The 13,549-nt window shown below is 39.5% G+C and overlaps 1 protein-coding gene across 1 annotated transcript in view; it reads right to left on the bottom strand.

Moving 5' to 3' along the window:
* LOC138489290 (zinc finger protein 271-like) overlaps positions 1-10,631 on the bottom strand; it is a 29,150-nt gene extending 18,519 nt beyond the window's left edge. The window contains exon 1 of the mRNA XM_069616991.1: positions 10,425-10,631. Within this exon, the coding sequence (XP_069473092.1) occupies positions 10,425-10,448 (24 nt within the window). The 5' untranslated portion in view covers positions 10,449-10,631. The remainder of the gene's footprint in view (positions 1-10,424) is intronic.
* Positions 10,632-13,549: the final 2,918 nt, after the last annotated feature.

Below are 13,549 nucleotides of genomic sequence, written 5' to 3'. Positions count from 1 at the left end.
AATGAAGAAGCGTACAAACAAAAGCAAACAAATACAATTGCCATACATAGCAGTGGTCGAGGTTATGAAAAAGTGAATAATACCATAATGGAACAAGAAGTACTCCTTATAAAAATATGCCCTGAAAACGTAGAATTACCCCTCCATTCAACTGAATCAGAACATCTAGTGTACAAATAGCCATGCACGTCAATGTGTAACATTCCCAAACAATTTTTCAAGTCTTTACGCCAATTCCTCAATCAATATGTAAAAAGCAAAGACAAAATAAAAATTAAACTACTGCAAAATATGGACACCTGTCCAGTTCGCACGTACACAGGACTACAAGGACATTCATTGGCCTGCATTACATGACCTACTTGTAAAACCACCTTCCATGATATCAAAAGGATATCAACACATCATTCAACTATAAGAATTCTAGTCTATAAACTGTACTATGCTAAAAGTCCTGCTTTAGCACTAGCTAATTTAAATAACATCCTTCTACATAGTACAGCAAAATACCTATTTGAAGAAATTGACTATATCCAGAAAAAATATTTTGGAAGTGAAAGCCACTTACAGAATGAAATAGCTTTAAACCAAATTAGCAACAATTCTACACATGGCAACCTTTTACTAAACACATACCAAAAAGAAATACTAAAATTTTAAAGTACATCAGCTGAAGTACCAAACCATGTGTGTGTATGTTGCCGCAGAACTTTTTATAAAAGTAACACAAAAACTGTAGACCTATCATACAAAATAGAAGACAATGAAGATTCTAAATGGTTTGAATTAGCTCTCTACCTTGTAGCAGAAAACAAATACGAAATAACTGACCCCTTAATACTTTGCAGTTACTGCACTACAAAACTTGACAACCAAACTCCTTCACGTGCTATCACAAATTATTTGGAATTATACCCACTACCAAAGCCCCTACAACAACTTAATTTATATGAGAGCATCATAATTCAAACAGTGCCCCCATTTCAAGCAATAATACGCCTTCAACCAAAAACAGCATAATTACCTCCCTCTGAATTGGTAAAAGGCATTCGTGGAAAAGTAGTTTATTTACCATTAGATTTAAAAGAAAATGCGCATACTCTAGGAGTGCAATGTCCAATGCAGCAATCTTTAATTATCTAAGTAAATGGAGTACCTAAAAAAGACAAAAAAAATATGGCAACAGCTGGTAGATTTACATAAAGTTAGACATGCCTTGCAATATCTTAAAGAGACTAATGAATATTACAAAGAAATTAATAATGAAGAAAACTTGAAGGATACAACTGAAATAATTCAAGAAACACAAGAAGCTGGTCAATTTGAGCTCCTAGATCCTGCTACAATATCAAATACTTTAGACCATTATACAATTCATCCTTAGCACTCTAATGACATGATAGAAGATGCACTGGAAATGTACCAAATGCGTCAAACAAAAGGATCACCAATCAGCATATGGGAAAAAAGTATAGAAGCATGTGTTGTTCCTCTACTCTTTCCTACTGGCAAAGGAGGAAGGTACGATGATAGACCTATTCAAATATCAGCTTCAGAATACAGCTCATTACGGATGTATTCTGAAGATCCCAGATTTAGACAAAATGGGGAATACATATTCCACCTACTCTTTGAAAGTGAACTAGCAACTTTATGTTACGGAGTTGCACACATATTAAAATCAGGATCACACTTTCAAAATATGACAGCTACACAATTATTACAAAAAGTGCAACAAAAGGATGAGGTTTTACAATCAAATATTACAAATCTATTAGCAAATATGCGTGGTACTAAAGAGTACTGGTTTCGGCGTCATGGAGATGTACGTTGTATGATCAGAAACCTTGGACCACCCACTCGGTTTGTTACATTACGTTGTGCAGAATATGCATGGGAAGATTTCCATGATTTCCTACGCATATCAAACAAAAACAAAACAAACATAGATATATTAACACCTGGAGAACTTTGTTCTTTGGATCCTGTTAATGTTTCAAGATATTTTCACCATCGCTTCATTGCTATGCTACATTTTATTTGTAATAAAACTGTTCCTCCCCTTGGAGAAGTGCAACACTTCTTTTGGAGAAAAGAATACCAAGCCAGAGGAGCACCACATATCCACATGGTTTTATGGATTAAAGATGCTCCTAAATTTGGTCAAGACAGTGATGCCACTGTTTTACAGTTTATTGAAAAATATGTCACTTGTGAAATTCCATTAGAAGTAACAAATAGTGATCTTCATGCACACATTTTACAAATTCAAAGACACAAATGTGGAAAATATTGTCGTTGCAAATACAAAAACAAAGGAAAATACTACACCAAATGCCGATTTGGTTTTCCTAGTCCAGTTACAAATACAGGTCAAGTGAACAACCTCATGTCTTCAGTTAGACATAGTGTTAAAGGTAAGTCACCTAAAAATACATATTACATAAAAAGAAAAGAAGAAGAAAAATGTATCAATGATTATAATGCAATCATTGCCCACTTATGGAATGCAAACATGGACGTGCAGTACATTGCAGACAATTCTACTGCAGTTGCACAATATGTCACAGCATACTTAACCAAAGCAGAAAAGACAGAGCTCCAAGACCTCTGGAATGACCTGTCATCAGATAAAACAGTGTCTCAGAAATGATACAGCTTGGGCATAAAAATGCTCTCCCATAGAGAATGTGGATCATATGAGACAGTTGATCGTTTAACTGGTACTGCATTGTATGGTAAATCTGAAAATATAGTATGGCTAATTCTTGGTCCAGCTAAATCTAGAAAAAGAGTTCTAAAATCCTACGAAGATATAGAAACAATAGCCAAACAAGATCCCAACAGCCAAGACATTTAAAAAAAACAATTTATTGGACACATACTACCCAAACAGAAGTAATACTTTGGAAACCATGTGTGTATACCACATAGCCCAAAACTACACATACAAAAATAATATAAAACCTGATGAAAAAAAAGTAAATACAGAGTAACAAACTGTGAAGGCAGCTTAGCTAAACTCACTAAACCAAATTTAATGAATCATATCAAATTGTCATTAAAGACTCCTCAACATAAAGAAGTATATTACATGTCCCTGCTACAACTCTTTAAACCATGGAGAAAAGAAGAAGAAATACTAGATAACTATGACTCATATGAAGATTCTTTCAAAGCAAATGAAAGCACTATAACTGATGTAAACTTTACACAGTACAAAACAATGTTGCACAATGAACAGCAACACGAAGAAGAACTCCAGGTCCAACTAGATAAAGAAACTCCTGACAGTAGTCAACCTTCTGTAACAGGAAGCCAAGAACCACTGGGAGAACCACTAATAATAAATGAGGCAGAATTAGCTATGATAGAAGTAGAAAACACCATGTGTAAGTATGAAGATAAAGAAGACTTAACTATACTAAAATCAAAACTAAACAATAAGCAACGTAGCATTTTTCAAGAAGTAACAAAACAAATTGCACATTGTGTACAACATGAAAATAAAGAATGTTCCTGCCATAATTATAAACCTATACTACTGTACGTCAGTGGTGAAGCTGGTTCTGGCAAAACATTCCTAATCAAAATCATCAGTAAGTTCCTTCAACAATTGACAAACAACAAACTGTCAGCTGTTGTCACTGCCCCCACAGGTTTAGCTGCCTACAACATAGGTGGTGTCATGTTACACCGATTACTACTATTGCCAGTAGAACACCAGAACAAATTAGACTATTACAAACTTTCTGCAGAAGCTGCAATGGAACTATGCAGAGTATTGAAACAAATGAAAATGCTACTAATAGATGAAGTGAGCATGGTCTCCAACCTAATGTTGGCTTTGATTCACCTCAGATTACAAGAAGTACTCAAAACAAACTATGAAGAGCTCTTTGCAGGAAAACACATTATTGTTTTCGGAGATCTTCTTCAATTGACACCAGTAAAAGGTGAGCCTATTTTTAAAACATTAGGACACAAACTCTGCCGTAAAACTGTTGGCAGCATTGGAAATGTCAACCTTTGTCAACAATTAACAGAAAACATGCGACAATCTGCAGATCTCACTTATGCCAACATCTTAAAAAGTATCAGAGTTGGTATACTTTCTAAGGAAACAGAAGCAATATTGAAAACCCGGCACATTAATGCACTTTATGGCGATAATGCATGTGCTACAGATGTTATGGAACAATTAGCCCACAAAAATGTCAATTGTATGGCCTTAATGCCAACTCTTGCAAGCTGTTTCAAATTCAATGAAATAATGTTGAGTAAAGAAATGCAACCAATAATGGAAATTAGCGCCACAGACAAACTAGATGTACATGGTATGACACTACCTATGTGTGACCAAGCCACAACAAGACTAAATAGTTTAGAAAAATCAATCTCAAAAACAGCAGGCTTAGAAAAGATATTAAAATTATTCTTAAATTGCAGAGTAGTGCTTAAACGTAACCTTGACGTGGACCAAGGACTAGTTAATGGAGCACTGGGTACAGTTGTTGGCTTTCAAACATACCCACGTGACAACAAAATTCAGTTTGTTCATATTCTCTTTGACAAACTTTCAGAAGTAAAAAGGATAGGACGCTCAACAGCTCGATTCCTTCTCTTCAAAGACATGTATGTACGCAGAGAACAATTTTCTCTAACTCTTGCATACGCAGTCACAATTAATAAATCACAAGGTCTTACCCTAGACAAAGCATGATAGATATTGGTAACACAGTCTTTAAAGAAGGCATGAGCTATGTAGCACTATCACGCTTAGGTACACTTGACGGTCTATTTATAATCAACTTTGATGCAAGTAAAGTAAACGCTGATATTCCTTGCATTTTAGAATACAATAGACTTCGCTCATTATACACCCCCCATCTAAACACATATTCTGTTTCACAAAAAGTAAAACGTTATAAAAGAAAAATAAATCAAACAGAAATGCAACATGATGTCACTGCAAATCCTCCAAAGAGAGTAAAAGAAACTAATACTTCATCAAGTACCACAAGCAAAAAAGAATCAATTAGGGAAAGTAAACCAGGTACTTCTTCAAAGAAGGAAGACAAACTCCAAAAAAAGCAGTCAGATACAGAACTACCTGGTCCATTTAAACTCTCAAATATAGTTGGTGTAAGTTGCTATGCAAATGTAGCAATGAATATTCTATTTCAATTACCACCAATTGTTGACAACATTTACTTACACAGTACAGACCCATTGTGTTTGCAAATGTTAGTACTTCACAGAAATGCAGCAAACAATCCTGATAACACATATAGTGTTTATGGAATAAGACAACAATTGGACTACTGTGCTGGAATGGTGAAATTCACTATAAACTCACAGGAAGATCCACAAGAATTTCTAATGTACTTACTACAAGTACTGGAAAACAAAAACATACCTTATAAATGAAATCTTCCAGATTTCATACATGTGGAAACATATATTCACTCTCTCCAACAATGTGACATAAGAACAAATCCCCAATGAATGCTTTGTATACATATATCAATACCTAATTGTGAATCCATTCCATTTCAGCAACTTGTACAAAATGCAAACCATGGTAGATTATGTTCTACCTGCAATTCAGATAATCGCTCCACATTACTAATACAAACACATAGTAAATACGTAATACTAATGCTCCTACGTTACAATACAGATGGTATCAAAAACAACTGCTAGCTGACTGGATTCCCACATGGTCAAATATCACTTGGTAAAACAACCTTCACAACAATAGGTATAATCTACCACGCAGGAGCCACAACCAATTCAGGGCACTACACTGCATATATAAAAAAGAAATGTGGATGGTTTCAATGTAATGATAGTACCATTACTCTAAAGCAGAGATTACCAGCAAATCTTACAAACGCTTATTTAATGTTCTTAAAACCAAAATTTGATAACTAAACTGTACTTAAACCCTAAGTAAACGTGTAGTAAAAAAAATGTAAACTGTTAGAATATTCCAAAAGCTATCTAACTGCCCAAAGATTCTACAACAACTAATAAGATAAATGAATACCACTAAATTAGAGCAAAAAATAGACAATTAGAATACGCCAATTGGTATCTAACTGTCCCAAAATGTAACAATATCCAAACAGATAAATCAATACCACTAAAATATATCAAAAAATAGACAGTTAGAATATGCCAATTGGTATCTAACTGTCCCAAAATTTAACAATATCCAAACAGATAAATTAATACCACTAAAATATATCAAAAAATAGACAGTTAGAATACGCCTACTGGTATCTAACTGCTTCAAAATTTTATAATATCCAAACAAATAAATAATATGTTACTGCTCCAAAAAAATGCAACAAGCCTATGTATAAAACATTAGCCAGAAACAAGTGAACACTGAAAACAAACAAACAGATAAACTGTAGCATAACAAAAAAAGGTTTTTTTTTAATCCAGCATGGATTTCTTTTCTCCCTCAGTCCCAATGATTTTAGCAACAAACACAGAAACTAAGCAAATTGCACAGTACTCTGGTTTGTAATCTACTAAATATGAGGCTCCAAAAAAAAAAAAAAGTTGGCCATGCACCCAACACTCTATGCCCTGCCCACAACCACCGCAGCATATCACACCCATAGAGTCAAACATTTCAACTATGGCCCATGGAAACTTTTAATATCCGCGGACATTATGCGTGTTCTTAGAACACTTTCAACTTGCCAGCGAACAATACGGACAGCATCTTCAGGACTCCCCCTACGAACATTTCAGGACAACGCGAAAGTTCTTAGAACACTTCCAACTTGACAACGTACAATACGGACAGCGTCCTCAGAACACTTCCATTTTGTTTATTTACGAACATTTCAGTACACTGCGAGAGTTCTTAGAACACTTTCAACTGGACAACAAATTCAGGACACTGCGAGAGTTCTTAGAACACTTTCAACTTGACAACGAACAATACGGACAGCGTCCTCAGCACACCCCCATTTTGTTTATTTACGAACATTTCAGGACACCGCGAGAGTTCTTAGAACATTTTCAACTTGACAACGTACAATACGGACAGCGTCTTCAGGACACCCCATACGAACATTTCAGGACACCACGAGTGTTCTTAGGACACATTCAACTTACCATCGAACAATACGGACAGCGTCCTCAGAACACCCCCATTTTGTTTATTTGCGAACATTTCAGGACACCACGAGTGTTCTTAGAACACAATCAACTTGACAAAGAACACTACGGACAGCGTCCTCAGAACACCCCCATTTTGTTTATTTGCGAACATTTCAGGGTACCGCGAGAGTTCTTAGAACACATTCAACTTGCCAGAGAACAATACGGACAGCGTCCTCAGAACAGACAGCGTCATCAGAAAGCCCCCTACAAACATTTCAGGACACCACGAGTGTTCTTAGAGCACATTCAATATGCTATTGAACAATATGGACAGTGTCTTCAGAACACCCCCTACGAACATTTCAGGACACCGCAAGTGTTCTTAGAACACATTCAACTTGCCATCGAACAATACAGACAGCGTCTTCAGGACACCCCCTACGTACATTTCAGGACAACGCGAGAGTTCTTAGAACACTTTCAACTTCACAACGAACAATACGGACAGCTTCCTCAGGACACCCCCATTTTGTTTATTTGCGAACATTTCAGGACACCGCGAGTGTTCTTAGAACACATTTAACTTGCCAGAGAACAATACGGACAGCGTCCTCAGGACGAACAGCGTCATCAGAACACCCCCTATGAACATTTCAGGACACCACGAGTGTTCTTAGAACACATTCAACTTGCTATCGAACAATACGGACAGCGTCTTCAGAACACCCCCACGAACATTTCAGGACACCGCGAGTGTTCTTTGAACACATTCAACTTGCCATCGAACAATACGGACAGCATCTTCAGGACACCCCCTACGAACATTTCAGGACAACACGAGAGTTCTTAAAACACTTTCAACTTCACAACGAACAATACGGACAGTGTCCTCAGGACACCCCCATTTTGTCAATTTGTGAACATTTCAGGACACCGCGAGTGTTCTTAGAACACATTCAACTTGCCAGAGAACAAAACGGACAGCATCCCCAGGCCACCCCCATTTTGTTTATTTACGAACATTTCCGGACACCGCGAGTGTTCTTAGAACAGTTTCAGCTTGCTTCCGAACAAAACGGACACATATTGAGTCCTCAGAACACCCTCCATTATCCGTGATGTCCGCAGACAAATCGAACACAACAAGAACGTCTACCACATGAAAAAACACAACTTTCAACCTATCTCATACTCTCCCACCCTCCCCAAACACTCCTACACACCAACACACTCTACTAAATACAAATTTTGAACCAAGTTTCACTGCGCTGTCCGCGGACGTCCGCAAATCCAAGATGGCAGGCGCCACCGAAAATCTGACGCGCTTCACGCTCCACACCGTCCAATCAGCGAACACGTTGCATGTCCGCGGACATGACGTAAGCCGATCGGCCAATCAGGACACTGTCCGCGGAGCGAACTGGGAAGTGTGTTCGCGGACCGAACACAGATATCACTAATTTTTTATGACCCACTTTTTGGTCATTTTTTAAAAAACTACTGGACGGATTTTCACCAAATCTGCAAAAGCACGCTTTCGGGACCAAGCCGCTGCTCCTGGTCCAAATTTGGTGAAAATCCATCCAGTTTTTTTCCCATTCAGTCTATGGGAAAAAAAGAAATTTTGGGACCCCACTATAACTTTTTCCCCCCTGGACGAATCCTCACCAAACTTTGCAAATTCAGAGTGGGCCATATACTTTTTTTGCAAAGTTTGGTGAGAATTCGTCCAGGGGGAGCGAAGTTATAAACCGCCCAAAACGTGCTCTTCCCGTGGAAACAGCAACTTAACCATAACTACATGGCCACTACTGTGGCCATGTAATATATATACATATTGTAATTTTTCTCTTTGTAATCTGTGTAAGGTTTGATGCAAACCAAAACACACACACAGACAAATAAATTCTGACATGAGAATGTGACTCTAAGATGCACAGTCCGGGTGACTCCCATTGTACTGTAAATAACCATCTTAGAATGGGTAATGGAACAAATAGCACTGAAGGCTCCTCGCTGCTTTGCATAAAAATAAAGAGCATTCCGAGAACATATGAATGACTACAGAGCTTTCTCTTTGACAATGATCTCTGTAATATAATGGTTTTATGCTTGAACCGCTAAGTACATAAGGCGCAATGGATTTTTCATGACGCTCACCTACACATTCAGGAGTTTCTTACCGTGAGCCATATACTCTCATTCAGACAGTCTGAGAGTTTGGCTTTGATGATAGCTGCCTGTAACATCTGCTACTCTGTTGGGGTAGCCATCCTTCTCCTCATGTTTCTACCCCATATGAGGAGAGCCCCACTATGTTTGAGAGACCCACAGAACTTTAGAAAAGGATAGGCCGGGGCTCAGGCTATTCATATATGTGCACTTGGGGATCTGTACATGCACAGAAATCCTCAGAGTATGATACACTTAAGTTTATAGAGAATACACAAATAGTGAATACATTACAATGCTGCTGGACAATAGAGGCTTAGATTTGGGTTTTATTGGGAATGTTAAACCTATATTTGTAGACACCTGGACGGGTACCAGGTACAATAGGGCTCCTGGAGCGACATATGTGAGGGTCACATCCAGCAGAGAAACGAGGCATGTGCAGTGCTCAGCACAAAGCCCCACCCATCGCCTTGGTGCTGCCCTGCAGAATGGTTGCCAGACAGTGTATTCATGATCCCTATGTTAAAGCCAATAGGAGACAGCGCTTTGCTTCTGGAGACATGCATGAGATGCAGGAGATGTTACTGTACCATCATCCCGCCCTATTAATCCCCAGCTTCACCTTCCTTTACAGGGGATTATAAGTATACATAATGTACACGGTGTACTGGCACTCTATACTGTCCCTTGTCTAGGTTTTCTACCTGTATTTTCCTCCTCTGCCTCCTCCATCGTTTCCTGTTCATTATTCACTACCATTGTAAAGACCCCTGTTAGGCCATTGGTCCACTCGCCAACCTTATAACTTATGTAGAGCGTTTCTGAGCACTCAGCTGTCTTTCCATAAATATAATTATACGTGCTGCATACAAGGCAAAAAGTGCCAGGTCATAAAAGACACGTTTAGCCAGTCCTGTTTATCTAGACAACAGCACGTTTCATGATGGGAATTCTTACACTTAAAAGACCATATTTAACAGGACACGTGACACTACAACTCCCAGAATCCAACGCATTGTTGGCTAAAATTCCAGTGATGGCTGAAGATGAGCCCCATGACATGTGTCCAGTTGGCAGCATTGACTCATGTCCCCAAAGAAACATCCCAGGGGGCACCTCACCTCATCTGGCTCTTTCCCAGCCATTTCTCCCCAGTGATCTGGGATGGCCTCCTCTCCAGTGATCTTGGGTGGATTTCTCTCCAGTGATCTTGGGTGGATTTCTCCCTAGAGATCCTGAATGGATTATTCTGCAGTGACCTCTTGCGGGATTCAGAGCAAACCCACTAAGGAAGAGAGGAAGGTCCTGGGAGACTGAGTGATGTGGAAGGTCCCAGGACTGCACTGAGGCTGCGCAGAACAGGAGATACTAATCACCTGAAACAAGATACACTAATCACAAGACAGGGAGACACTTCTCTCCTGAGCATGAGCAGAGACTGTCAGTAATGAAGCTCCTCCAAGTCCGTGTTAATTGGCTTCTAGACCACAATGAAGTGTCCCCTTAGGGACCTCTTAGAGAAAGAGTGAGAGTAATCTCATTGGCCGGATATCAGTTAAATGCTGCTTTTACAGACCGGCTATTGATCAGCTCCACCTGGGCACATCTTCTACTATCGCTTCAGTGCTTTAAGTGGGGTGAGAAATTGAGAGGGAAGCTCATTTGGGGGCGTGGCTTCCACAGTGGGAGTGGCCTGAAAAGTGCACAAACCATAGTAAGGTGCCAAACAAATGTGTGTAAGCATTTATATATTTGTATGCGTATCTTACTATGGTTTGGGTACTTTTCAAGCCATCTTTTATAAACATAGAAATATGTTTATTTCTGTGTTTATAAAAGATGGCTTGACTTGTGTGGTACCTTACTATGGTGTGTGTACTTTTTAAGCCATCTTTTATAAACATAGAATTCAGTAACATATTTCTATGTTTATAAAAAATGGCTTGAAACGTACACAATTCAAGCCATCTTTTATAAAGCTTTGAGGACTGGTAAAACCCAAGGTGTCTTTGTCCGTCGAAAAAGCTTTATAAAAGATGGCTTGAATTGTGTACTTTTCAAGGCACCTTTTATAAACATAGAAATGTTACATATTTCTATGTTTATGAAAAATGGCTTGAAATGTACACAATTCAAGCCATCTTTTATAAAGCTTTGCTAATGGACAAAGACTCCACGGGCTCGGTGATCTGGGCTCTGCTCTGCAGAGCAGATAGATCACCAAGCCTGAGGCGTCTTTGACCCACAGCGAACCCGGGGGCTGCGTGGTCTAATCTACAGATTAGATCACAGAGTCCCCAGGTTCGCTGAGGGTCAGTGAGCTGGGGTGGGGAAACAAAGGGACCATTACTTCCTCTTGTGACCGCTCACGCGAGGGCTCACAAGAGGAAGTTACAGTTTTAGCGATGCTGTGGCGGGTTGGCACTTCTATTAGTCACACAACTGCCTGACTTTAAAATGGTGGGTACAATCTACCATTGTGGCTGCGGCCGTATAATGTGTCTCGCCATGGCGTGGTGGGACCGGGGGCTCCAGCTCAGCCCCACTTTTTGGAGACTTCCGGGGCCTGTCCCTGGCTGGCCCCAGCCCACTTAAAGCACTGTCTCTCCTTGAATGGCATGTTTAATACGCGGGTACATCAGGGAACAGTCTTGGAATTACCACCCACACCCCTCTCTCTCCATCTTGCTCTCTTTCTCTCTCTCCCTCTCCCCCTCTCTCACTCTCTCCCCCCTTCTTGCTCTCTTTCTTTCTTTCTCCCTCTCGTTCTCTCTCTTTCTTTCTCTTTCTCTCTTTCTCTCTCTCTCTCCTGGGCAAAGAGACATGCTGCGTAACTCTTACCAAGAACTCCTCAGGCATGTGGAATGTTTCAATAAGAGTTCCCAAGCAGTTTTAAGTATTTCCCTACTACAAGCAGTAAATGTACTCTTTAAGCATGAGTAAGCTGCTCATACAATGTTCACAGACTGTTTATACATTATTAGCATGTACTGAACAGCTACAACACGTTTATTAAATTCTGAAATCACTCAGTCTTATAAACTGCTTGCTTTAATAGGACTTGCTAATAAGCAGTTGATTAACTGCTTCAAGTATTTTTAAATCAAAATGTAAGCAGTTTCTAAGTTACTTTATTTTCTGCCAAGACTAGCAGATCCTTACATTAGGCATTCTGTAAACAGTTTGCTTGCTCAGCCAATTCTTAGGAAAGGTCTTCCATTTTGACCAGGGACCTCTCCATCCGTGTCTCTCTCTCTCTCCCAGCAGGTCAAGGAGAGTGAGGCTGAGGCGGAAGCAGAAGAACGAGGAGACTTCACTTCCATGTAGAGGAGGAAGCCCAGTCCAGTCGTACAAGTGACCTAGTGGGGCCGTGGGAGCATGAACATTTAAGGGGTACTTGGAGGCCTTAGGTGTCAATCATGCACCAGTGGCAAAGAGAGTGCCTGGTGGTCTGGTTTCCTGAGGAAACCATTGTATTACCAGACAGGGTTGACCTCATTGTTCACATTTGCTCCCAGATTGGGGGTGGGGGGCATTTGTGATGTCATCTTTGATGTCCTGGGTGTTAGTCTTAGCAGTGCACACTGGTCGCGTGAATTATGGTGGCTTAGATTACCATAACTGGCAAATTTCTGAGGTTTTTCGGTTTTACTTGTAACCATAACGTCCCTTTAACACAATTTTTTTCAATGAATTTCATGTTTTTATAAGTGCAACTTAACCATAACGTCCTTTTAACAAAGTTTTTTCATTGAATTTCATAGGTTCTTATTAGTGCAACTTAACCATAACGTCCCTTTAACAAAGTTTTGTCAGTGAATTTTATATGTTTTTATTGGTGCAACTTAACCATGACGTCTCTTTAACAAAGTTTTTGTTCAGAGAATTTCATGGGTTTTTACCAGCACATGCTATTCACCTTCAAACTCTGCCATTTCCCACCTTTTAGCATTATTTTTAACACTTCCATACCTTTTCCACTGTTTTTGCTTCCGTCGATGTCTGCGAACATCTCACATCATCACGGACCTTCCAGACAGTGCCACATGGCCATGCACTCATGCGTGGCATGATGACGTGTCCAAGAACGCGTTTGCACTTTGTGTTCGGGTCCTTGCTTCAAGAACAGTGCAGCACTACATTTTCTACTGATCTAGGAACTTTAAAGCTCACAATGTACTCTTCCACAGTTCCTACACCGATTCTTACTCATTATCCATAAACAATCTAGTACAAAGCACATACT

Source organism: Ambystoma mexicanum, chromosome 9 (assembly GCF_040938575.1).
Source record: "Ambystoma mexicanum isolate Mex_15411 chromosome 9, UKY_AmexF1_1, whole genome shotgun sequence".
Classification (NCBI taxonomy): domain Eukaryota; kingdom Metazoa; phylum Chordata; class Amphibia; order Caudata; family Ambystomatidae; genus Ambystoma; species Ambystoma mexicanum.
Note: the sequence above shows the minus strand (reverse complement) of the source record. Positions and strands in the feature narration are given on the sequence as shown.